Here is a 27,137-nt window from a genome sequence, read left to right as displayed (position 1 = left end):
TCAAAAATGTGTATATAGCAAACATATCCTACTTCAGGGAATCAGCTATACAATCTTTCAGTTAATTTTGCCCATTATCAGTAAGAAACTATTGAATCTTACCTTGTAAATGATCCATTATTATTATTTTTATGGAAATTGCCTATTTTAATTCTCTAATTTATTCTCCTTCTGCACACTTATTTTCATTCACATATGCTAGGACCTATGTTGACTGAAGGAATAAAAATCTGACTTTAGGGAAATCTTAGTAGCCCACTAACTACAAAGTTTTGTTTCTCTTTCCTGCTGCATGTCCAACACAGCTATCAATAGGTAGAGAGTAAGAGGGCTGGCCACCATAGTCCCCCAGGGACCTAGTCTGATAAAGGCTTCATTTTGTCAAAATTATTTTTAGGACAATCCATTGTGAAGACCTACAAGACCTTTTAGAACTAACACCCAAAAAAGATGTCCTTTTCATTATAGGAGACTGGAATGCAAAAGTAGGAAGTCAAGAAACACCGGGAGTAACAGGCAAATTTGGTCTTGGAATACGGAATGAAGCAGAGCAAAGACTAATAGAGTTTTGCCAAGAAAATGCACTGGTCATAACAAACACCCTCTTCCAACAACACAAGAGAAGACTCTATACACGGACATCACCGTGTCATGATGTCACGGTCATGGTCAACACCGAAATCAGATTGATTATATTCTTTGCAGCCAAAGATGGAGAAGCTCTATACAGTCAGCAAAAACAAGACCAGGAGCTGACTGTGGCTCAGACCATGAACTCCTTATTGCCAAATTCAGACTTAAATTGAAGAAAGTAGGGAAAACCACTAGACCATTCAGGTATGACCTAAATCAAATCCCTTATGATTATACAGTGGAAGTGAGAAATAGATTTAAGGGCCTAGATCTGATAGATAGAGTGCCTGATGAACTATGGAATGAGGTTCGTGACATTGTACAGGAGACAGGGATCAAGACCATTCCCATAGAAAAGAAATGCAAAAAAGCAAAATGGCTGTCTGGGGAGGCCTTACAAATAGCTGTGAAAAGAAGAGAAGCGAAAAGCAAAGGAGAAAAGGAAAGATATAAGCATCTGAATGCAGAGTTCCAAAGAATAGCAAGAAGAGATAAGAAAGCCTTCTTCAGTGATCAGTGCAAAGAAATAGAGGAAAACAACCGAATGGGAAAGACTAGGGATATCTTCAAGAAAATCAGAGATACCAAAGGAACATTTCATGCAAAGATGGGCTGAATAAAGGACAGAAATGGTATGGACCTAACAGAAGCAGAAGATATTAAGAATAGATGGCAAGAATACACAGAAGAACTTTACAAAAAGATCTTCACGACCCAGATAATCACGATGGTGTGATCACTGACCTAGAGCCAGACATCCTGGAATGTGAAGTCAAGTGGGCCTTAGAAAGCATCACTACAAACAAAGCTAGTGGAGGTGATGGAATTCCAGTTGAACTATTTCAAATCCTGAAAGATGATGCTGTGAAAGTGTTGCACTCAATATGCCAGCAAATTTGGAAAACTCAGCAGTGGCCACAAGACTGGAAAAGGTCAGTTTTCATTCCAATCCCAAAGAAAGGCAATGCCAAAGAATGCTCAAGCTACCACACAAGTGCACTCATCTCACACGCTAGTAAAGTAATGCTCAAAATTCTCCAAGCCAGGCTTCAGCAATCTGTGAACTGTGAACTTCCTGATGTTCAAGCTGGTTTTAGAAAAGGCAGAGGAACCAGAGATCAAATTGCCAACATCTGCTGGATCATAGAAAAAGCAAGAGAGTTCAAAAAAAACATCTATTTCTGCTTTATTGACTATGCCAAAGCCTTTGACTGTGTGGATCACAATAAACTGTGGACAATTCTGAAAGAGATGGGAATACCAGAACACCTGATCTGCCTCTTGAGAAACCTATATGTAGGTCAGGAAGCAACAGTTAGAACTGGACATGGAACAACAGACTGGTTCCAGATAAGAAAAGGAGTTCGTCAAGGCTGTATATTGTCACCCTGTTTATTTAACTTATATGCAGAGTACATCATGAGAAATGCTGGACTGGAAGAAACACAAGCTGGAATCAGGATTGCCGGGAGAAATATCAATAACCTCAGATGTGCAGATGACACCACCCTTATGGCAGAAAGTGAAGAGGAACTCAAAAGCCTCTTGATGAAAGTGAAAGTGGAGAGTGAAAAAGTTGGCTTAAAGCTCAACATTCAGAAAACGAAGATCATGGCATCCGGTCCCACCACTTCATGGGAAATAGATGGGGAAACAGTGCAAACAGTGTCAGACTTTATTTTTCTGGGCTCCAAAATCACTACAGATGGTGACTGCAGTTATGAAATTAAAAGACGCTTACTCCTTGGAAGGAAAGTTATGACCAACCTAGATAGCATATTCAAAAACAGAGACATTACTTTGCCAACAAAGGTTCGTCTAGTCAAGGCTATGGTTTTTCCTGTGGTCATGTATGGATGTGAGAGTTGGACTGTGAAGAAGGCTGAGCACTGAAGAATTGATGCTTTTGAACTGTGGTGTTGGAGAAGACTCTTGAGAGTCCCTTGGACTGCAGGGAGATCCAACCAGTCCATTCTGAAGGAGATCAGCCCTGGGATTTCTTTGGAAGGAATGATGCTAAAGCTGAAACTCCAGTACTTTGGTCACCTCATGCAAAGGTGGACTCATTGGAAAAGACTCTGATGCTGGGAGGGATTGGGGGCAGGAGGAGAAGGGGAGGACAGAGGATGAGATGGCTGGATGGCATCTCTGACTCGATGGACGTGAGTCTGAGTGAACTCCGGGAGTTGGTGATGGACAGGGAGGCCTGGCATGCTGCGATTCATGGGGTCGCAGAGAGTCGGACACAACTGAGCGACTGATCTGATCTCTGATTGTTTAATCTTTGACACAATCTTCTCCTATGGTAAGGGAATTGCAAGAAGGTGTCTAACTTAAATTTTCATTAATGCTTCATTTGCTCACCTCCAGAAAACTAAGTTCATCCTTGAAACAGTCACATCTCCCCTCTGCTGCTTTTTCTTGCAGCTTCTGTTTCTGTCCTTATTTTTCAACCTCCCATAGTCACTTATTAGAGCATCCTTATTAGACACGTCTCCCACACACTCACATTTCATAATGCCCTGCACACGCTAATCTTCCCTTGCCACATGTCAGAGATCTGTTAAGAAAAAACAACCTAATTAAAATAGTTCACCTGTTCTTAACTTTCTTGGGGGTATGTGCATTTAAACTTAATTTTTAATTATGATGATTTCAAGTAGTATACATAATGTTGTGAACAATTTCAGCAATGGGATTAAACAGGTGAAAAATATATATAGTCATGAGCGCACATAAAGGAAAAGGTAAAGCAAGCTGTATATACTAATATAATTACTTGAGGGAGACATCCTCAGGTTATTACTTATCTATTAGAAGCTGAGCTGGTATCAAATTTCTAACTACTATACCACATGTCTTTAACAAAAATATGAAAGACACCATATTTTACATAAATTATGATGCTACTAAAAATATTAATTCTTATGACCACAGATGATGAAAATTCACCGTAAAGTCAGGCAAAATCACTGTGCCATTCTTAAGTCAGAGAATCAATGAATACTGAGGGAGTAAAGATCGTGGCTTCACCTTATTAAATTCCTTATGTTCCTGTGCACGAAAATGATAAGTCCATTTGTCAGTGTTGGTAGGCAAAAGAAAGGCTCTCAGGAAGAAGGCATTTAAACAGTAGTTCTTTTTAATGAAGAGCTGTCTATGCTGTATTCACAAATCTTAAGTCACACTTATCTTAGCCCATGAGACAAGAAAGAAAGGAAGGGAAATAACAGGCTCGAGTTACCTCCATATAGAGAAGCTCTTATGACTTCTCCCAAGACTACAATGCCCCAACAAGTTTTTCCTCCATGAGTTCCAAATGACAACAGCTCTCTACTTTTAGACTTAAGTCCAGAACTTTGTCCTACAAGTGTCCTGGAACTCTGTTGCTCTTGTTCAGTGGCTAGGTCGTGTCCAACTCTTTGCAACCCCATGGACTGCACCATGCCAGGCTTCCCTGCCCTCCACTAGCTCCCCCACCTGCCAAATGGGAAAAAGTCAAAAGCAGGCTAGCATCCACATGCCAGAACCACCAGCAAACCACAAACTTTTCTATTCCTTATACAGGCTTTAAAATCCCTATATCTGGGGCATACCCCCCAGACCAATGTGAAATCAAAATATGTTTCTAGAAAGAAAGGCTTCTGTGAGGGAAGAGAAGAAGGAGACAGTGACAGAGCTAAGTCAATCCTTTATCACTAATGTGTGAATTAGACTTTGGTTTCAGAGTAGGGCGCTTCTAAAGCGGGGGAGGGTTAGATCAACCAGTGGATGAGACTCAGCAGGGGACGTTTGGGCAAGGTTGGGTGACCGAAACACTGTCTGAGAGAACATGTTGCAAAGAAATACTTGAATATGTATGGAATGGTGGAACGTGGGGGTGGGGCAGGAGAATGAGAGCAGCCAGACACCAAGCAAGACTGACTTTCATTTTTTGTTGTTGTTGGTTATTAGAAATATATTCAAAATACTTATAAGAAACTGGAGAAACGAAATGTCATTTTTCTCACATGAGTGGAATCCACCCACAGTGCAGCTATAATAAACCGGTCAAATCATTAACCCACAAAGACCCCTGCATAGGTATCAGCCATTAACAACACTCCCACATAGTCAATACTGAGCCACATTGAATTGCTGGAAGAGGAGGCCTGATACCACTTCAGGGGTATGGCCTCCTCCCTAGCAAGCAGGCAGCCAACCTTGACCACCGACCTTCACACAGCAAAATAGAAGGAGAGCTTATCCCTCCACTCTGAGTTAGGGCCAGTCTAAGCAAGGGAAGGAATCCTTCCTTATCTGCATTAAGATTCACTATTAGTCCTTTAAATGTTGCCCATCTTAGACACAGAGCTTATCACACCCCACCTTCCCCCAAAGCATTGTTCCTCTTTCCTCTTCCCACAACACGGCACCAGCCTTATCACACAGCATTTATCTCCTGGAAGCTTTCATGGTGTATGTGGCTCTCTCCCTCACTAAGGGGCTTCCCGGTGGCTCAGTAGAAAAGAATCTGCCTGCAAAGCAGGGAACTGCAGGAGACAGTGGCTCAAGTTTGATCCCTGGGTCAGGAAGATCCCCTGGAGAAAGGAATGGCAACCCACTCCAGTACTCTTGCCTGGAGAATCCCATGGGCAGAGGAGCCTGGCAGGCTACAGTCCCTGGGGTCGCAAAGAGTCAGACACAACTGAAGCGACTTAGCACACACACTCCTTCACTGAGCATTCTCTACTTGAGGGCAAGGTCTTAGTCTTCAGAGTTTTGTATCTCTAGAGCCAAGCATGGTGCTTACCATATGTTCAGTGAATGCTGAAATAAGGGTGACCAGTTGACCAAAACCAGCTACCTAAATGTATTGGGTAACAACCAATGTAAACCAGAAGCAACAGGTAAATATATAGATGGAGAGAGATTGTTTTTGTTCTATTGTTTTGCTTTTTAATAGAGTTGCTCAGATGAGATATTTCCTTAAAGCTTGTTGAACATGCCCTAATGTATCTCTCCATGCCATTTTATTTCTGTCATAAACCATCATATTGTTTCTAACCAGAATGCCAATACAACCTACACAGCCATCACTTCCACATTCTTGTCTTAAAGACCATGCATGAACCTCTGTCTCCTTGTCCAGCCTGGTGTCCTTCACAGGAGGCACCATCAACATACACTTGCGGAACACATGAGTACCTGATTTACCTTTCCTGTGTAATCACCTTATTTCTGATGTCCAGTATAATTTTGTACATGAATTTCACTTTGCTCATTGCCATTCTGATTCTAGTTATTCACTCTGGTTTAACCCACAACTTTGCTCCAGAATCTGTTGTATGCCTGCTTGTTTACATCAGAAGCCTTCCTGGCTTGGAACCCTGCAACTTCCCCTATTATCTGCCTCTTTACCCATCTCAGTGTTAGTCAGAGTACATTCCTCTGGATAGGGCTGATGACATGGTAGAAAAAGCACTGACTAAGTCAGATGACCTAGTTTCCAGTCTCAGCTCTGACATTTATGTGTCACTTGGGGAGGGACCTTACAAGACTTTTTGAATAGGTGGTGTGTTTTTTTTGTTTGTTTGTTTGTTTTTTTAAAAGGATTATTTATTTGGCTGCATCGGTCTTAGTCATGGCATGCAGGAACATTTAATCACATCAGGTGAACTCTTAGTTGCAGTATGTGGGATCTAGTTCCCTGACCAGGGATCGAGCCTGGGCCCCCTGCATTGGGAGCACAGAGTCTCAACCACTGGACCACCAGGAAGTCTGGAACCCCACAAGAATCTTTGGAACATACTTTTACAAAAAGGACTATTTATGATAGCACAAAGTAAAGGGAAACAACAGGAGATGTTAAGGCACCCAGGAACTAGCCATTTTAACTCCTAGGTAAATAAGCAGGGAGAGTCAATGGTGTTATTGAAACCTGGTTAAGAACTAGGGCCATAGAAATGGGGCTGCTTGACAGAGCTGTGGTCACCCCCATGGATACAGCCACTTCTAGAATGATGCTGAAGCTGAGAAGGAGCAGAATCACTCTTTCCTCCCATATTCTGATCTCCTCCTGGTGGTCCCATTGACCGAACTGAATCAGGAACCAGAGGAAGAAAGTTCTGGTGACTACTCCATAGAAATCAACAACTTGGGGGTCAGGGAGAGCAGAGAACATAGCTCTTGAGGGTGACATAACCAAAGAGTGTCTATATAAGCTTAGGCAAACAATTTTATCTTTCTGACTTTATGTTGTCTCATCTATGAAATCATGTGCTTTGAGGCTGTTTTGAGATAACACATTCAAGAGCAGTTGTTAACATGTTAACACATGCAAAAAAAGTTGTTCATTTAAATTATCATGTAGTCTTGCCCACGACATCTTATAGGATTTGAATGTCATTGACAGTAATCCTTCCACCTAAATCTGTGACCACTGCCACTCAAGCTTCACCGTTAACTTCCTGGAGCATTTCCTGGGACAAACGAGACATGGATATCATCCTCATCCAAAGACAGGAGTAGGAAAAAGAAAGGAATAACACAGAATAAAAGGAAAGGCCACACACTCAGTGAAATCCATGTGCCTTCCCCACTTACAATTCCTAAAAACAAAAAGAGATTGAGTAGTATCTCCATGAGGCACAGAAGTCCTTTTCCCTAATCTCTCTGGGCATGTGCCCAGAATCCAGGATTAAAATTTGTTCCTCTTTGTCCCCAAGTCTAGAGACATTTAGACAGATGAAACTAGTCCTGGATCTGACTTGCCAGGCCAGTCATCTAGGATTCTTGTAAGAGCTTAGGCATTTCCAGAAAATCAACACATTTACAGGCAGATTTCTAAATCTGGACCTATTCAGTTAAACATAATTCTGTGAGTGAAAGCTGTGATGTCACATAACTAGAAATAGCGTTGACATTTGCAATTACAAGCATGTCTTTCTTTTCTGGATATATTGCCATTATTTTCAGAGCTAAAAGGGACTCTGCAGATGATTGGATTCCCTCATTTTTCAGATAAAGAAACCTGAAACACAATCACAAATTCAGAACAAGGACTCACCTTGATCCCTAGATTTCTTGCCCTTCTTATCACAACACACAGCCTCTTTCTATTAATACTCTGTAGTCAAACAAAATTTTCTGAGGTAGTAAATAATTTATATTAAGTACTACCAGACATTCACTATTTAAATGAGCTCAGTAATCAACTGACTTGTGAAAGGTTTTTAAAAACAGGCACACCAGACAGTGAGTGTGCGCTCAATTGTGTCTGAGTCTTTGTGGCCCCAGGGGACTGTAGCCCACCAGCCTCCACTGTCCATGGAATTTTCCAGGCAAGAATACTGGAGGAGCATTGCCATTTCCTACTCCAGGGGATCTTTCTGACCCAGGGGTCGAACTGGAATCTCTCATATCTCCTGCATTGGCAGGCAGGTTCTTTACCACTGTGCCACCTGGGAAGCCCTTACACCAGATGGTGCTCACCACAACTTTCTAAGTGTCCCATAACTTCATCTGGGAGGAAGAACATTCTTTCTCATTGACAGAAAGTAATGCATCATGGGTCTTGATTTTCTCATGTTCTTAATGCTATATAACGATTTAATCATTTTTTAAATTGCTATAATAATTCTGTCTCCTCTGTTACTCTCTCTAAAAATAGTCATTTCCTTCATCTACTCATTTCAATAGCTTTTAAATACTGCTGTCTGCTCTCTGTTTCAGGAGTGACTTCCAGCTGCATCAGTTACACAGACCCCACCCGCAGTACCCTGCTTGACTTAACTCACTCAGATGCCTCCAGATCTGAGTAACTGGAGAGCTGAGCGTTTTCAGGGTCTGCATGTTAGCTTTGTGGTATAATGACTGATGTCAGCCCAAACTTTGCCAAACATCTCTCATCACTACCAGTGATGTCCCATTCCAAACTCTTGGGCTTGCTCTCTCTTTCTGCAGCACGCCTCCACCACCACCGCCACTCCCACCCCCTTCACATATTTGTAGTATGGATTCAACAATATGACAATCATTTTCTTTCCTTAAAGTGCCACTGCTGCAAGGGACAAAAATAACGTGTTACTGTTGTCACTGCCTGGTGGGGGAAGTAAAGAAAGGAGAGATGAGAAATTGCAGTAACTAGTCTGGATGTGTTTAACCCTCTATCTTTGTCCAAAACTCTTCTGTCCTCATGGTCTGACTCAAACTCCTGGTTATCTAAACTCCCTGGAACTTTAATGTTTTCTGGAGAAAAACAGACAGCAAGCAAAAATTGACTTCTAGGCTAAGCCTATGGCTTTTAACTTGTTTTAGGCTTGGGCCCTAGAATCCATCAGCAGCCACATGCTTTTGTGAGCATCGTTTCCTTGATTTAAAAAAAAAAAAAAAAAAAAAAAGGACTATGTTGCACAAAATAGGCCATGGCAAGCTTTCCATAAGCTGCAAGGACAGTGGAGGGGACGTAAGACTCAGCCAGGAAAGAAAATACGCATTTAATAGTATGATAACATGGATCAGGAAAAAGTTATTCTAACACATAGTGTCAAGAGAGAAAGAATACACTAGCCATTTATTTAATGTTTTCCTTATGTTTCCTCAGAGCAGCTCCTTGACAAGCTTTTCCTGCCCACTGCATCTTTTCTGGGATGGCTCAGGAACCGTAGCTTCTCACTGTTTGTTTATTTATTGACAGGGCCATTCCTGCCCTCATCCAAATGAACGTATGTCTGCACAACACACAGTGAAAAGTAAATGTCTTTCTTTGTGTTTATTTCCCTGAACTTGTTCGCCAAATTGCTTTTTTACATCCCCTTTTTGCAACCTCACCCCATCCGGCTCAAGTATCTAGGATTAGAAAAGCCCTCTCTGGAGTCCTTTTCAAAGGGAGCCTCCCACAGCCTTTAAATCCCCACGTTTTATGGTGCAGATATTCAGGATCTGAGGCATTAAGAAGGAAAGCAAGGCTGGCCCAGAGGGGCACAGAAAACTAGAGTAGCTTCTTCCTTGGACAATCAGTATTGGAATTGTCCTGTTATCTGCAACTTTTCTGGTTCAAAGTAACAGACTCAGTCATTTGGAACAGGACATTATGCAACAGATTAAGGAAGGGAGTGTGTGTGTGTGATGTATAGAAAATACAGCTCCACCACAGAAAGAGAAATGTTGCAAATGCCAATCTTTAAAATAAGCCCCAAAGGATAATCTTGATGGGTTGTTTTCTGCAGAATAAAGAAGCTAAAGAAAACTATTTCTACCTTCAAAATCCCCATACAGGTATGCAAAGTAATAGATGATATTTAATTAAGGAATTCACAAGGAAAGGCAAGTCTCTCAGATTCTAATTTTTAGCACCTTCACAGCAGAGTTTATTTCATGTTTCCTTCCTATTGCTTCCAGGCCATTTCATCTCCTCACTTTGGGGATGAATAACAGCTACATCTTCATAGACACAAACAATTTGAATGAAGCATTGCAAGCTTGTAAAATGTGATGAATAGAAGCAATCACTTTTTTTTTCCTCCTCTCATTCATCAACATATAAATTAAGGCAAACCAGTAAGAAAGATTACAAATGGATAAAAGAAGGGAAAAGACAGATCTTACTGTTTTTCTGCAAGGCTTTAGCTATTTTCTAAACCTGAATTTTTGAGCATACGCATTAGCAAGCTGTCTATGAATCAGGGACTTTTTCAAAGCCACCTCTAAGAAGCGTGGGGCTGTGTAAAGTTGTAAGGCCATAGAGCAGAACCCTGGAGACAGACACTCCGAGTAATACAGCACAGAGGACAAATTTACATTAAAATCACTTTGGGGGCTTGTGACTTTCAGTTTCTTCAGTAAGTACTGGAAGCTCTTCCGACTTGTGGTACTGGAGAAAAGAGATGGGAAGCTACCACTGAGTAATAACAGCCTGGGTGTACCCTGCTCTGAAGGGCCAGCCCTCAACTTTCCCACCTCGGACGGAGGTGGGGCGTAGGAGGGGGGCGAAGGTTCGGGAGAACAACGAACCTTATTTTCCACTGCCAAGGACCCCCTACTTGCACTGGGAACAGGGATAGCGGACCTTCTCCTCCTCCCCCAGCCCAAACCGGGAAAAAGCTTTCCCAAGATCATTCCCAATCCCCCAGATGAGAAATCAAATTGCACACGAGATCTTCTCGAGAAGATTGAGAGAGAGAGAGAGAACGGCTCAGAGCGAGGGCGAGCTGACTGTGGAGGGAACTGCCCGAGGGGAGGAGGAATCTTCCAGAGCCCCGGCAGAGACTCCCTTTAGGAGAAAGTCGCAGCACAGTTGAACTTCCAAACTGTGTGAGGGCACACACCTCTGAGTCCGACCCGCGTCGGGCAGGTAACCAGCGGTCCGGCTGACCGCCAGTGTCCACCGAAATTCCTCCGGACCACCCGCCCTGCGCCGGACCAACTGCAGCGACTTTTATTGAAAAGAAAGAAAGGAAAGGAGAGAAGCAACAGAGGAGGGGCTCGAGAAGACGGGGAAGGAGTCCGTAGCCGGAAACCCTCCAGCGATCTGCCCCGGCGGGCGAGGAGCGAGCTGCCGTGGGGCCGGGGTTGCGCGCGGGCTCCGGGAGCCGAGGCGCTAGGGAGCCGGGACGCTCGGCCCCCGGGAGGAGCGGAGCGCGCCCGGCCTCTGGCGGCGGAGACCCGCCCAACTCGGGAGTCGGCCCCGGGGGGCGGGGCGGGGAACGGGGGCGAGGGACGGGGTGGTCTCGCGGCCGCGGGACCTTCCACCTCCACACTCGCAGCCGGAGCGCGCCCACCTCTCCCCGCGAGAGCCGCCCTTCGGAGGGGTTCCACTGCGCTCGCAGTGCCTCCTCGGCTCCCCCCGCCCCGGGCTCCCGTTCTCCCGCCTTCTTCGCCGCGTCCAGAGATGCTCCGCCGCAGACCCGAGACCCCTTAGGCGCCTCTTCCCGTCCCTCTGCCAAATCGCGACGCCTGTACTTTTCCAGCTCCCTCTTTCACTCTTGAAATTGAAAGTTATTGAGGTCGCTCGGGGTTGTTGCTCCAGCAGTTTCCTTCCCCGCCCCCAAGCTCCCCCCGCCCCCCGCGGCCGTCCCCCTCCCCCTCCCTCGCCCTGTCCCTCCCTCGCGGCCTCCCTTCTTCCCTCCCTCCACCAGTGGAGCCGCTCCTGCTTGCGAACGGCAGAAGCAGCTCGGGGTCTCTCCGCCGCCCCTTGGCCATGGCCGCGGTGCCCACGGCGCCCGCTCCCCTCCGCTCCCGGGACCCCCGCCGCTGCCTCCGCCACCTCTAAAGCCCCAGGGGCCGCCACCGTCGCCACCGCCCGCCCGGATCCCGCGCAGCCGCGGCGCACCATGCTACCTGCGGCCACCCTGGCGAGGCCGCTCGCTGCTTCTGGAACCCTCACTCGCGGCATTGACAGCCACCGCACGGGAGCCCCCGCAGCTCAGGGCTCGGACAGTTTGAAAGTACAATAGTTGGTTTCCCTGACCACCCGACCCCGCTGCGTTTGCCATCCCGGCTCGCCTGTCGGATCTGAGTGGAGAAGTTGTCCGCAGCTGGGGTTAGCGCTTGCTCTCTCCATACGCCTAACACCTACGTGTATTTCTGAAACAGTCAATCTTAATTAACAATCAAAAGAAAAAAAAAAAGGAGCAAAGGAAGGGAAACATTATTGGGTTACTATGCACTTGCGACTGATTTCTTGGTTTTTTATCATTTTGAACTTTATGGAATACATCGGCAGCCAAAACGCCTCCCGGGGAAGGCGCCAGCGAAGAAGTAAGTGCAGGCTTTTTTACGCATTTGCTCCCTCCCGCCGCGTTCACCTGTCGGGTCGCTTTTCCTTAACTTGAGTCGGCTCACAGCGGCGGCAGTCCTCCCACCCAACACCCCACGCCTGGAGAGGAGGTAACAGTTGAGGCTCCTGTGTTTCACGCCTTCTTTTCGGCCGCTCCTCTCTTGCCCCGCATCTTCCTGGGTGCCATAGTCCGGCGGACCCGGCGCTCCTGTGCCTCCCGCGCCCCCATAACCGCAGGTTAGCGGAAAAGTTTGCTCCTTCTTTAAGACCAGCTCAGAGGATGTGTGCTTTCCCCCCAAGACTGGGACAGGAGCCTCCAGCCCCCAGGCGTCGCGGACGCCCGGCTAGCGGGATGCCCCTGACCCACTGAGTGCCCGCCGGGGGAGGCGCGGCCGCGGCACCCGCTCACCTTGCGTCGCCACCTCGCGTGGGGAGACCTCGCGGGGTCCTCCCTCGGCAAAGGGGTCGCGAAGAGCTCTGCCGCCCCTCGGGAAACCGAGAGCCAGCGCCTGCGCGGCCGCTACCCTCAGCCACGCGCGAGTGGAACGGTAGGGCGCGCCGGGCGCTCTGGGTTCGCTTGCCTACGCGCTGGCGGAGCCGCTCGGCGTACCCCTCCGGGGATCGCGAGAGATGCAGAGCCAGCCGCTGGGAGCCAAGGGTGCCAGGTTTCCAGTGACAATCTTGCCTGTCACCCAGGAGGGCTTTTACCGTCTCAGGCCCTTTCAAGTGGGTCCCCTGGGGGCAGACACATACCGAGGGTGGGGTCCCCCTAAAGACTCTGGCTCGCCTCCTCGCTTCCCCTTATCCTGACTCCAGTTACTCGGAAGGTTGGCTGGTGTAGCCTTCCTAGGACTGTGCGGTAGCTGGGATGAAACGGGTATCCCGAAGGGCACCCCCATCGCGGCTTGGTCTGTTTCAAGGTGGAGTCTTCCATAGATGAGGAGACAAACCCGAGAAAGGCACCTCTCCTTGCTGCCGGGAAGGCTGGCGCGCTGGGCGCTCTGGCTTCTGTGCAGAAGTGGGGAGTCCCTTCTTCGCAGATAGAGCCGGAGCGACCCGGGCGCCAGTGTAGGGAGCGCTGGCGGGGACCCGGAGGGAAAAAGCTTCCCGGGGCGCAGAGAACGATGCTATTGCCTTGACCAACTCAGTCCGCCGCCGCCCGGGAGTCAATGACGCTTGGCGGCGCCTGCTCCGGCGCGCAGAGCCAGCTCCCAGCGCTGGCCCGCGAAGCCCCTCGGGGTAAGCGTGGGTAACAGCGCAGAAGACACAGCATGGGCTTGTGTGAGATGGAGATTTAGTAATCGCTTCTCCGCCGCTATTTGTGCCCTGTCCCTGGACGTGAGGGTCCCCTGAAAGCCCCCTTTGTGCCGCTTGCCTAAAGCAGACAAGGTCTGATTCACCTGAAAATTGTCTTTAAAAAACATAGCTGAACCAAAGCGCCAGGGGCTCCTGCCCAGCCTCACTGCCTCTAGGATCGCGTAGCAAGGGGCAGGAGGGCCTAATCTAAACATGTCAGGGCATCCAATTTATTTTTCTTGGCCTCTGAATGGTTGTAGTCTTCAAAACTCTTCCACCTACCCTTCCACTCGAGCCTTGTGGCTGCCTCATGCGGCTGCCTCACAAAACAAATGGCTTGGGACTCGAGGCTTGCCCTGGTTCCTGGCAGTCCCCAGCTCACCTTTTTGCAAAGTCTGGCTCTAGGGCACTGAGTGTCTCCTGCAGGTCGATGGCGAGAAAGAGAGATGCTAGGCACAAGCGCAGCCTCCTGCCTTCCCATCCCATATTCCAGCCAGTACCCAACCCGGCGCCCGTGGCTCACACCCTCTTTCACGCTACCGAGGATCCCAGGGCCAGGAGCCCCACAATTGCAGGGGAAGGACAGGGTCTTGCATGTCTATTAGAGTTGTCTCCGATTCCGGGGTGGGGGTTGGGGGAGGGCTGTTTGCGATGAAAGACACCGGCAAGAAAGCTGACCACCCATTGGTTCTCACTTCCCTGGTGAGGACAGCGGTGCAGGAAGCTGCCCAGTGGTGCTGCCGCAAGTCTTCTGGGAGCAGAAGGGGATGATGCACCTCTGGGCTTGGACTGGAGAGGATTTACAGAGTCTAAAGACGAGCTGCTTTTTGATCTGCCTTCATCGTCTCAAGGCCAAGTCAAAGGCGCCCTCTTGTTGTGCAGCGGGGATGAGAGACGGAGTGGGTGAAACTGTGTTGAAATTCCGAATGTAATGTGGGTGTGAGGCGGGAGAGAATTCCCCTAGCAGGGGATGCTCCTTGCTCCTTCACGCTTGAGTCTTGCCTTTGCTACTGGGGTTTGCTGGTGCAATTATGGGAGAGGGGCGACCCCTTGCGTTCTCTGAGGAGACAGATTCTCTTGGCAGGTGTAGCATGGGGCTTGTTCGTTTATTTTGAGAATGGGGAAGGGGTAAGAGGGTAAAGAGAGAGATTTGTTCAAAAATCCAGAAATTCTAGGTCAGATTGCATGTTCACATACTCATTGTTTGGGAAATCTCTGGGGGGAAGAGTTTTCTCAAATAGGGAATGCGAAAAAGTTGTTTAAATGAAAAATAAGGTAGTAGAGGTATTCTAGAAAGAAAGTCTTTCTTCTTTATTCTTCAAGAGACAATTAAAGTATTTAAGGGTATCCATTTTGTCCTTAGAGTTAAATAGCTTCACTATCCTAAACTTTAAAATCTTAACTAATGATAGAAAATTGAGGTGCAAGAAATATTTTTCAAAAATTTTAAAGCGGTTTTGGTGGAAAATGTTTTGGTGGAAAAGTTTCTTGCAAAAAAAAATTCATTTGCAGTGTTAAATATTATCAAGTATAAGGAGCCATGACTAATCCTGAGATAAAGGAGATAAAGCTATATCAGTAATCCTGGTTTCCCTCAGGCAACTGGTATACCATTTATCTCTACTTTGTTGCAAACTAGTTTCTTGTTTCCTTTTATAAAAGAAACAGCATTTTAAACAGGAGTTTGATACTTTAAAAAATACTTATTGGGTTATGGATAAGGATCTACCTGCAATGTAGGAGGTGTGGGTTCCAGCAGGGGTCAGGAAGGTCCCCTGAAGAAGGAAATGGCAACCCCACTCCAGTATTCTTGCCTGGAAAATCCCATAGACAGAGGAGTCCGGTGGGCTACAGTCCATAACGTGACAAGAGTCAGACACAACTTAGCAACTGAACCACCACCACCATGGCGTTATGGATGAAAAAATAACCAATAACTGTATTATCTACTTGGATTCATATACAGCTCCTAGAGTTGACTAAGTTGAATTTACTTAAGATAAACATGGAATGCAATCCTCATTCAACAGTCCTCAACCAGAAATGTTTTCAGAGGATGTTACATAAAGAATCCTTAATCCAGTTTTAAAATCATTTCCCACTCAGCCTTTGCTACTTGATAGAGTTAGCTTCTGAATTCTAGATTATCTGCTAGTAAAAGTAAAGGTTGTGTTTGCCATAATAACCACAGTATCTTACAATTGCACCACACTTTAACTTGAGTTATTTGCTAGGGACCCTGTATAGCCACTTGAGGTATAGAGGCCAGTATTAATATACCCATTTTACAGGGAAAGAACCCAAGAAACAGAGGCTAAGTAATATATACAAAGCTGTAAAATACTGGATGGAACTTGTCTCCTGCTATTTATGCTATATGCTAATCCATGTCTGTGAGTAGATGTCAGGAGTATTAGATAATAAATCTGATTGTCTCCAAACCATCATTTATCCTGTGTTTGGAGAATAAGCTCTTATGGTTGACTGGACGTTTTTGAACTGTTCTTTCTAATGTATTATATATTAATGATTGGTGTCAAAGAGTTAAATACCTGATAGTTTGCTAAGTATAATATACTATTTGGTTATTAGGAAGACATTGTGGGTTCATATTATGCCAGAATGCTATTGTGAGAAACATCAGATGCCATTACGGTATCCTTTTTATTTGATGCCATCTATTAATTCATGTTTAATTGCTTGGGTTACAGACAGATCCAGGTTTTGACAAGCCATTGTATGCATCATAATTACCAAGCTCCCATTGTACAATCTATAAAATTTTTAAAAATATTTAATAAAGATGTTTGAAATAAAGGAGTAAGAACACAAGAGAAATTATTTTCATGGTGACAAACTGAAAAATGATGAATACAGTGGCCGCTGCTCATGATATCTTGGTTGTTGAGCCATTCTCTGAAATTATGATACACTCTTGATGATTATATAACTACCTGGGAAAACAGGTTAACTGTAAGACAGAAAAATCGTTCATTCTGCTATACATTTTGTAATATTAACTTTAATGAAAGTGTGTCTGGTTTGGATACTGACTACAGTGCATTTTTTCCACTTGTCTACTTTGTCGCAGTCTACCTTGTTTTTGAGAGAAACACTGTTTAATGGATGGAGATACGAGTAAAATTTGCTAGAGAAAACATATTCTGCAACATATCATATGATATCTTCATGAATCAAAGCCCCAAATTCAGGCTCTTAAGTAAGCAGTGATGGCAACATCTAAATATAAGCAAAGATCTATTTTTGTGAATTCTAATTTAATCATTATTACACTATCAAAATTGTTTCTTAAAATATCTCTTTGTCATACTATTTTAACCCTTTATCACTTCAGTAGAATGATTTTACTAAGAGCATTAAGAATGATAGTTTTGTCTTTTTAGTCCCAAGTTATTCTATGTAAAGTCATTGACAATATAGTAGGCATAAAATTGATCAATGTCATTAATTCAGCATTTTTTAAGCATGAAATATGAACGGCCTTTTAGCTTGTAAGTAAGTAAATAAGTTTCGTTCAATCGTTTCTCCATTAAATATTTCCTGGAATTTAATATTTTACAAATTAGGTCCCCAGAAAGTGATGAATGGGGAATTACAACATGTAGTTAATTTTGATTTTCAAATTATGGAGAAACTCTCGCCACACTACTGCAAAACAAGTTTATTAGTCATCTGATCACTTGAGGCTATTTTAATTAGAACAGAGATCTCCAGATTGCTACTATTTCAAATATTTCTAGTTAAATGGTTAATCATTTTTTAAAAAAATGCAATCGTTCTTTTAAATTCTATGTATTATTGATAGAACACTGTATGCTGTCAGATCCCTACGTAGAGTTAAGACAACATGATCCCTCTGCAATTACAAGAATAAACTATCAAAAAATAAAACTATTCCACATACAACAGTTTTCTAAATCATCTTCCCCCTGCTTTATCTCTATGCAAATGTTTCATTTTGGACATTGTCCTAACCTCTCTTCCCACTTCCTCACTATTCACTCTCCCCAGCCCCCAAAATATTTTTTTCCAAGTAGTGAATTCTTGAAATGCCATCAGAGTGGGTATTGTGTTTCATGAAATGTAAGAATCAACTTTGGTTACCATTAGGAAAACATCATTCAGTTTTGAGAGCATGGTAAGGATCATGTAAGACAGTGTGTTGAAATTATATGTTTTACTTAGTTAGGACTTTTTCTTCTCTGAACAGCACATTGTACACTGGCATTCTTTTGAGAATGATCATTTGTAAAAATGTTGCATCATAAATTATATAGATTTTTTTTGCCTTGCTTTTGATTTTGAGGAAAGATGTGGGTTGCTTTCTTGATTGTGAATTTTTTCGTAAGATTTAAAATGATTGGATTATCTTAAATTTACCATATGTTGGCCAACCTAGTAAGTTTGAAACGCTTTGTAACTATATCTTAGCAAACATATAGCATATAAACATATAAAGTATAAAATACATATCTGTAAAAGATGCTGTCCATTTTTTCTATTTATTTAGTTCTGTCCATCAGATGTTTCCCATTCAGGATTATTACTAGTATTCTGATTAAAGTAGTTATCCAACACTGCTGAAAAGAATGGAATGTTCCATTCTCAAGGATTGTGGGGTGCTGAAGATGCCATTGAGTATTAAGAAATCCCACTTTTCTGCTCCGAGGGTATCTCAGCAACATGAAACTTTTAAGCAAAAGACCTGAATTCTTTTTACCTAACTTCTCTTCCCACTTCCTCACTATTCACAATTATTCAAACCATAAAAAGTTTGAATAATTTAAAAAATTCATTTTAAAAAAGACATGTTTGCAGGTGCCTCTTATCTGATGAGAATGTTTCTGCCTTATTTGTAATCTTGGCGAAGGAGCTAGTTACCATCTGCTGTCACTAAAATTCTTCTGAAAGTTTTTAAAGAAAATTTAATGGTACTAAAGGATATGATTGCCCAATTAAATACATATTTAATAAGCTTTAACTATCTTTATGCTTTATGCCTTATGCAAGCATCCAACCCAGTCTTCAAATTACTACTTTATTAGGCTTCCCTCTGACCTTAATAATTTGATGGATAACAGCAAACATACATAAATCCATGGTAGTGCCTGAGACCTAAGACATCACTGAGGGAGAATTCCAAGTGTGTTTTGGGAAAAGTAGACTGAGAAGTAGAAGTCCTGGGTGCTAGGTCCAGTGCTGCTTGTAATATCTGAATAACCCAGACAAGCCCTTATACCACACAAAGCTTCAGTTCCTCATCTGTGAAGTGAGGTGGTTGGTTAAAATTTTAGAGCTAAATGATTCTTATAGTCTCTTCAACCTTTAATCTTTTGGTATAAGAGCATGAAGCATGAGCAGAAGTGGGGAGTTATTTCTTCTAAACTTAGCTATCTTATTTAACTCAGTTTAGTAGATGAAGAATATAAATGAATATAAGAAGTATCCATTTATTGTAAGTAAAATGTAAATTCATCATATAAAGATTAATAAGTAACTTATCAACATAGAGACTGAATTAATTATGATATTCCACACACCCCCCGCCCCCATCACAATTTCTAGTGCCAGAAGACCATAGCCGTAGCATCAGTCCACACACTCCATCTTCAGCAAGTTCATCGTGTCCTTAGACGTAAGAGTCACAGGGAACTGGTTTGGAATCCCAACCAGAGAGATGCTTCAGAACTCCCTTACATGTCAGGCTTTTAGAAGTGGCCTGTGCTGGGGGTGGAAGTGGCAATTGCAGTGGCCCAGGTTTAAGTTATAAGACCCTGTGTTATGATAGTAACTGAGCAGGAGAGTGCATATGAAGGAAAAGAGGAAGAGAGCCATATTTGTCACCACACTTTGGAGTATAAGGACTCAGGTCTGGTGAAAAGCAAAGCACTTCATCTGGGCTTCCCTCATGGCTCAGCTGGTAAAGAATCTGCCTGCAATGTGGGAGACCTGGGTTCAATTCATGGGTTGGGAAGATTCCCCTGGATAAGGGAACACTACCCACTTCAGCATTCTGGCCTGGAGAATTCCATGGACTGTATAGTCCATGGGGTTGCAAAGAGTCGGACACGACTGAGCCACTTTCACTTCACTTCACTTCACCTGTTTTAAGGAGCCTAGTATATCATTCTCAACTGTGGTTTCTCATTTTTATAGCCCTTTTTGTGCACATAAGAGAGCAGTCATTGGTATCAGGAGCTTTAATTTTACATTGCCAAGACTTCCAACTGAAAATCATACTTGAAAGTCTCATCAGCTGTGGAACTGTATTAGTTTGCCACAGATCTTAGGAGACCTAAAAAAGTTTATAGTAAGGACAGATGTTTCCTTAAAGTATAAAAGTGAAAGTGATTTTTTTATATCATTCCACTTGGATCTAGCATCTACTCATAGCATTCTACTTTCAAGCAGATTTTTCAAAGTACCCTCTCTTAAAATAAGAAATTCTCCAGTGGGCAAGAATGGAGGGAAGGATAGTTAGGGACTTTGGGATGGTAATGTACACACTGCTATATTTAAGATGGATAACCAACAAGGACCTACTGTATAGCACATGGAATTCTGCTCAATGTTACCTGGCAGCCTAGATGGGAGGGGAGTCTGGGGGAAAATGGATACATGTATATGTAAGGCTGAATTCCTTCATTGTTCACATGAAACTATCACAGCAGTGTTAATCAATTATATCCCAATAAAGAGTTTAAAAATAAAATAAAATAACACAAATTCTCAGAATGTATTGAAACAAAGGAATTCAGTCCATCTATATAGAACATGAACTACTTCTGCAACATGCCCACCAAGTAATTGTCTAGCCTCAGTTACAACCAGTTAGGGCTTCTCTGGTAGCTCAGAGGGTAAAGAATCTGCCTGCAATGCAGGAGACCTGGATTCGATCCTTGGATTGGGAAGATCCCCTAGAGAAGGGGATGGCAACCCACTCCAGTCTTCTTGCCTGGAGAATCCCAAGGACAGAGGAGTTTGGTTGGCTACAGTCCATGGGGTCGCAGAGTCGGACATGACTGAGTGACTAGCACTACTACTCAATAACAACCAGATCCCATGCCTTTGCTTGCTTCTCCTAGTCAAGTTGGGTCTTCTGTATCAGGAAGCAGGGTATATTTTCTAGCATGCCTGTTCTCCTTCTTCTGAGCAACTGACAGGGGCATGAGATTGAGATTTAGTTACCTTAAAACTTCCTTCTAAAATGAATACACAATAATTCAGTGCACCATATTCACTCCCAAAAATTGCCCTTTGAAAACTAGCTGGTAAGCACATTTATAATTATACCCCAATACAAAGCACATTCCTGAGAGTAAGTGGTAAAGCAGCCCCCATTTTATAACCACATAATACAAGCCACCACCACACAATATAAAATCACATAATTTGTGAAATGCTTATTTTAGAACACCATTTTCTTAACATATACTTGATTATAAGAAAAGGAGCAGCTATTTTCCCACTGTTATGTACCCTCATACAATGGGACCTCACATATGTGAACACGGTCATCTCGTCAAAGGCTGTCCTGTAAGAAGAGGCAGAGTCAGTCACATTTAGATGATAGGAAAGAGGTGAAATGTTATGACAAAGTGTGTATAGATACCTCGTGGCAGCTGTAGTTTTATAGTTCTCAGAACCACTGTTATATTCACATGCATTCTATCTGAATGTGCATTTGTATTCATTTATTAAAGTGAGTAATGTGATGATGATGATTTAAATAGGTGCTGTGTTTTAATCACCTGTGGGTGCCAGACTCTGTCCTTGATGTTTTTGCAAATATTATCTCACTGAGTGCTCACACTTAACCTGTAAGACAGGTGCCAGTAGTCTCATATCAGTTGCCTGAGGTCACTTGAGTAAGATGTGGTACCTGGGATTCCAGCCCAGGACTGACTTCAAAACTCATGGCCTTCCTTGATTTTCTCATGTCACTTCAACTGTTGGGGTTGGAGTACTTGAAGCAATCATGGCGGGGGATGGGACAGGGGCTCTCAAACCCTACCCTATTTTTCTCTTTCCCTTACTCTCATTGCTTAGTATCTCTTCCTCCTCATTTAACAAACCACAAGCCTTCTTCAGACTTTTACTCCCGAGGTTGCTTCTGGTATTCTAATACTCTTTCCCACATCTCTTTCCTTTCTTGGTTGTTTTTCCTCTCCTTTCTTAAACCTGTCCTACTGATAGTTTTTAAACATAGAAAGTTGCTTAGAAGCAATAGAATAGCACAGTTTATATGAAGTACTTGAAGATTATTCTTCCCATCTATGGTGTGTAATTCAAGAGAAGACTGACTAAGGCATGAGAATGTGGGCAAAGTCTGTAATTTTGCAGTTAAATATCAAAATCCTTCTATGTAATTTATAACCACAATAGATATTTCACTGGCTAGTGTTTGTTATCCAGAAGAGTTATCTTTATGGTGCTTCATAAAATCTCTTATTTATATTCCTTTTACCATGAGCATTAACAGTAACCTCCACCCTGAATTCTTGCTTTATGGGCCTTGGTACAGTGCTTTTCAACCCTAACTTCAAATTAGAATCACCTGGGGATCTTTAAAAAATAGTCAGGCTCCACCCTAGACCAGATACAACCATCTCTGGGGATGGGGACCTGGACATCTGCACTTTCAAAAGCAATCCTGGTGATGCTAAGATGCAGTCAAAACTGAGAAGTTCTATTGAAACCTTCATCTGAAGATAACACTGACAACTGAACAATTTGAAAACAATGCCAGTTACATGAGAGCTAGACAAACAAAGTAGACTTGTGGGGATTATGATAAGAGATGAGATCTGTGTCACTGAACAGATAGTAGTTTTAAAATGTAAAGCCTGTGTTTATCTGATAGCCCCAGATTGTTAATCAGGTGAGTCCTGTTTAAACTTGTGGCACTGACTGGTGCAGCCACGATCATGTGATTTAGAATCGTCTTGTTCAGAGAGTCGGAGGAGAGATAGCAAAGTGCACGCAGTAGGATATGTGGGGAGTGTAACAGACACTGCTGTTGGTTTCCCTGACGGGAACCTTGCTGCCAAGAGAAGTGGATTCAGGAGTCAGGGTGCTTGCTGCTGAACTACAGCAGGGCTGAGGGAGGCAATAAATAGGATGGAAGATGAGGTATCAGCCGCACCAAAGATGTTTTTTTCAGAGCTACAGAATCATAAACAACTGTTTTCATGTATTACAAGATGATTGTGCCCTAGAGTCCTCTTTGTTTTCAGGAAAAGCAAAATGGTTAGGAAATAGCCTCTAATAAGAAATAAACATCTTTTTCTTTTATGATTTCTACAATTCCTGACTAACTCTAGATTGACTACTGGTGATCAATGAAACTACTATAAACCGCATAGTTTTAACTGCATCTTAATGGGTGACGTTTTGCAGTAAGTTGTTTATTCTTGAACTTGCTGTTCTTACTTCCCCCCTAATGTGCTCTTCTTCAAGTGGTTATCTTCATTAAATCTTGTTTATTATTCTTTTCTAGCCCACGAACGATGTTCAGACCTTGCCATAAACCAGGGAAAACTCCATGTAAAAGTGAAGTGGAAGTTTGGGCTTCCTGTCAGACTTAATTCTGCTTGTTAAGGGGGCTCCTTGGGAGAATTTGGGTTCCAGGGAGTCACTAGGCCAAATCCCAATAACCACAATTGCCAAAAGCAATTAGACTGAGGAAAGCCAGGCTTTGGGGGCAGAGGGTCATCACAGCACGCTTGAGCCATTGCTCCGTGGTCAGACCTAGTTACTTGTCCCTGGGGATTGGGAGCAATCATGAGTTACAGGCAGCAGGAAACCCACCAGAAAACAATGCTTTTCCACCAATTTTTTTCCTCAATAGGTTATTCACCCTACGCATGCACGAGATGGAAACATGCCGCCAGTATACGTGCCCAGGGCAAATCACGGTCATCTTATAAACCACCTTGTCTGCCTGCACGAGGGCAAACCACACATACAGAGCTCCAGCTGTCACCACTGCAAGCTCTCCTCCTCCCTTCCTGAGTAGATAAAAAGAACTCAAGGAATGCAGCCTGAGTCTTTGTATAAGAGGTGTCCGATTAGGATGGGGAGGGAAGGGAAAGGATCTTTGTAAACATCCTAAGGTCATTTTAGATATAATATTACTGAAGTAATATTTGGAAATAAGAAAATAGAAGTACATTACACAGGATAGGAGGTCTAAAACCTCCTAGGAAAAGACCAAGAGCAAACTTAGGGATTCTTTTACTGAAAACGATACCATTTTGAGGTGTGTCGCTGTCAGTAGCTCAGTCAAAATTATTAAGAGCTAAGTGGTGCTCTAATTTTAAGCTCTCAATATGTTAGAAAGTAGAAGCTCTAGTGGTAAAGAACCCTCCTGACAATGCAGAAGATGTAAGAGAAGTTGGTTTGATCCCTGGGTCTGGAAGATCCCCTGGAGGAGGGCATGGAAACCCACTCCAGTACTCCTGCCTGGAGAATCCCATGAACAAAGGAGCCTGGAGGGCTAGAGTCCACAGGGTCACAAAGAGTCAGGCGTGCCTGAAGCAACTTAGCATGGGAGAAGATTGTTAAACCTCTCTATAGGAAAACATTCAAGTAGCACATATGTATCTATCCTTAATAATCTCAGTGAAAGTTCACCTTTGAAACTATTGGCATTGCCTCAAATACCCAGAAAGGTTACTCTGTCACCTCAAGTGTTGGATCTTTAGTTGAACAAAGACACAGAGTCCCCACTGATCAGTGTCCTAAATGTGGTCTAAGTCTGACATTCTTTTATGATTCAGAATGATGTCAGTATATTTCAGTACTCCTATGATCTTAAACCTTAGACTCCTGTGACCTGAGTCTCTCTTTGTTTAAACATATGGATGGGTGATATTGCTTTTTTCAAACCCACAGAAAGGCAGGAAGTCACATTCTTATTCTTGCCAGCCTTCTGCAGAAACTGGCATTCTCCAGGTAGCACTGGGCAAGTAAACTCTGACCTCATGCCCTTTGCCAGAGTTAGCATGATCTGCTATCAATATGATAGCAGTTTAGTGAAATCATGTATTTGATTTTCTTTGGTCTTAAATTTGGCCATGAGCTGATTTAAGAATGGAAGAATCTTAACTTTTGGAAATTTAGCAGCAAAATGTGCTTACTTGTATCATACCTTTTGATGACATGTAGTTTCTGCCATGAAATACAAAAGATATAGACTAATGTTGCCTGACTCTTGAGAGTCTTGAGAGACTCTTGAGAGTCCCTTGGACTGCAAGGAGATCCAACCAGTCCATCCTAAAGGAGATCAGTCCTGAGTGTTCATTGGAAGGACTGATGTTGAAGTTGAAACTCCAATACTTTGGCCACCTCATGCGAAGAGCTGACTCATTGAAAAAGACCCTGATGCTGGGAAGGATTGAGGATGAGATGGTTGGATGGCATCACTGACTCAATGGACATGAGTTTGAGTAAACTCTGAGAGTTGGTGATGGACAGGGAGGCCTGGTATGCTGCAGTCCGTGCAAAGAGTTGGACACAACTGAGTGACTGAACTGAACCTGAACCTGAATGTTGCCTGGCCACAAGCTAAAGGACCACACATTGAGCCACTTCCCTGGTGGTTCCGACAGTAAAGAATCTGCCTGCAATGTGGGAGACTTGGGTTCAATCCCTGGGTCGAGAAGACCCCCCGGAGAAGGGAATGGCCACCTACTCCAGTATTCTTGCCTGGAGAGCCCCGTGGACAGAGGAGCCTGGTGGGCTACAGTCCATGGAGTCGCAAAGAGTCAGACACAACTGAGCAACTAATAGTTTGACTTTTCATTGAGTCCCTGAAGATTTGTCTGTTACAGATTTCAGTCTTATTTCCCAATGTGTGACCAATTTGTTGATCTAAGTTTAAAAGGACACTCATTACTATTAGGTAACAAGAAGTAAAGCCCAAAGGTAGTGTCCTTAAGCCCCTCTGGTCTAAGTTCACACACTCATTTGATGTCAATATTAAGATGTTAACTTGTAGCCCCCTCCACAAAGACTAATGTAATTTAAAATAGGCAGTGTCTCCTGTAGCATATTTCTAAGACATCCATCCAGCATTCCAGTTCTGTCCAGAGCTTGATGTAAATCCAAGCTTTTAACATAGATCAGTGGGATTCCCTTGGAAGCCAGCTAGACTTGCAGGATCATGTCGATGCATTCTTGGCCCCAGTATAATCAATGGCATGTGCCATTCTACCCAGCATGGAGCCTCCAGGAGCCAGCCCTAATTCGTATGTGTTTGCAGACTTGTGAGCATTATGTGCCCATTCAACATTTAATTTCTAATAGAATAAGGGAGATTTCCAGCATGAGTAGCTCTAGACCGTTTCAGGCTACTTCTACTGTTTTCAGTACCCACGTGGACATCTCATTGACGTTCTCGAATTCATTGTCAACTGTTTGCCTTTGAATTTAATAAACTGCCCATACTATAATGGAGTGCTTACAAACCCAGCAAGCTTTGTGGAATCGTTTTTTAACCAAACTACTTCATTCATAGACTTTGGGGGCAGAAATACCCTCATTCATCAGATAAGAACATATTTCAAGTGAAAATTTCCGAGATTTTCCAGTGCAGGATATTTTCTCTGCCCTTTCTAGCCCAAACTTACTTCCTCAATCCACCCCTTAAATTCTAAACCATTACTAAGATGAGTCGAATAGCCTTAATTTTAGGCTCTCCCAAAGAAAAAACAAACACACAGACAGCGGAGTTAATTTATAAAACACTGTTAACATTTATCTTGGCATTTATCTTGGCAGGTTTCACTTCTCTCCTGTCTAACTCTTGCATGCTGACTCTCTCACTTAGCAATTCATGGAGGGAACAAGACATTTCTATATATTAAAGCACCTTGAGGGCCATTGCATAAAATGATTTCAATGTTTGTTCACATTTCCTGTACAAGATTCTTTCCTCATGTACAGTTTTGTTGCTGGGTCTCTGAAACCTAAACCATCCCTTTTACTTTAAACCTAAAGCCAATGGAGAGCCATTTTTACAAGAGCAATAAATGAAAGTGGCTGTTCAGATACTTCACTTGAATTGGTCTACACACTGAAGTACCTTTTTGTTAATACAAACCCCTCATATTCCAGCAAGAAGCTTCCTGAAAATCTAGGACTGCTTAAGATTAGACAACCAAGGACCAGGAATCTCCCCTCCCCCTAACACCAGCTCCCTGCTCCTGGGAGTATGCCAGCAATTTTGCAGGATTCATTCTGACAACTGTTCTGGTGTAAATATTTAGAGAAATCCTTTCCATTAGAGATGAAACAAAGTGTAAGTAAGTGTTCCCAAGTGATAGATCTTATTAATGTTTGCAACAACAAGCCTTATGCTATCTGATGCACAGATTCCGATATGGGACACTAGAGAAAAAGGTGAAGGGGAAAAAAAAAAATCAAG

General features: G+C 43.4%; 1 protein-coding gene across 1 annotated transcript in view; it reads left to right on the top strand.

The window, feature by feature from the left end:
• Positions 1-11,742: 11,742 nt before the first annotated feature.
• The window catches only part of RSPO3 (R-spondin 3), a 94,164-nt gene continuing 78,769 nt past the window's right edge, over positions 11,743-27,137 (top strand). The window contains exon 1 of the mRNA XM_061427344.1: positions 11,743-12,372. Coding sequence (XP_061283328.1) covers positions 12,276-12,372 — 97 coding nt within the window. The 5' untranslated portion in view covers positions 11,743-12,275. The remainder of the gene's footprint in view (positions 12,373-27,137) is intronic.

Source organism: Bos javanicus, chromosome 9, assembly GCF_032452875.1.
Source record: "Bos javanicus breed banteng chromosome 9, ARS-OSU_banteng_1.0, whole genome shotgun sequence".
Classification (NCBI taxonomy): domain Eukaryota; kingdom Metazoa; phylum Chordata; class Mammalia; order Artiodactyla; family Bovidae; genus Bos; species Bos javanicus.
The sequence above is the reverse complement of the archived record's forward strand: the minus strand, read 5'-3'. Positions and strand labels throughout refer to the sequence as shown.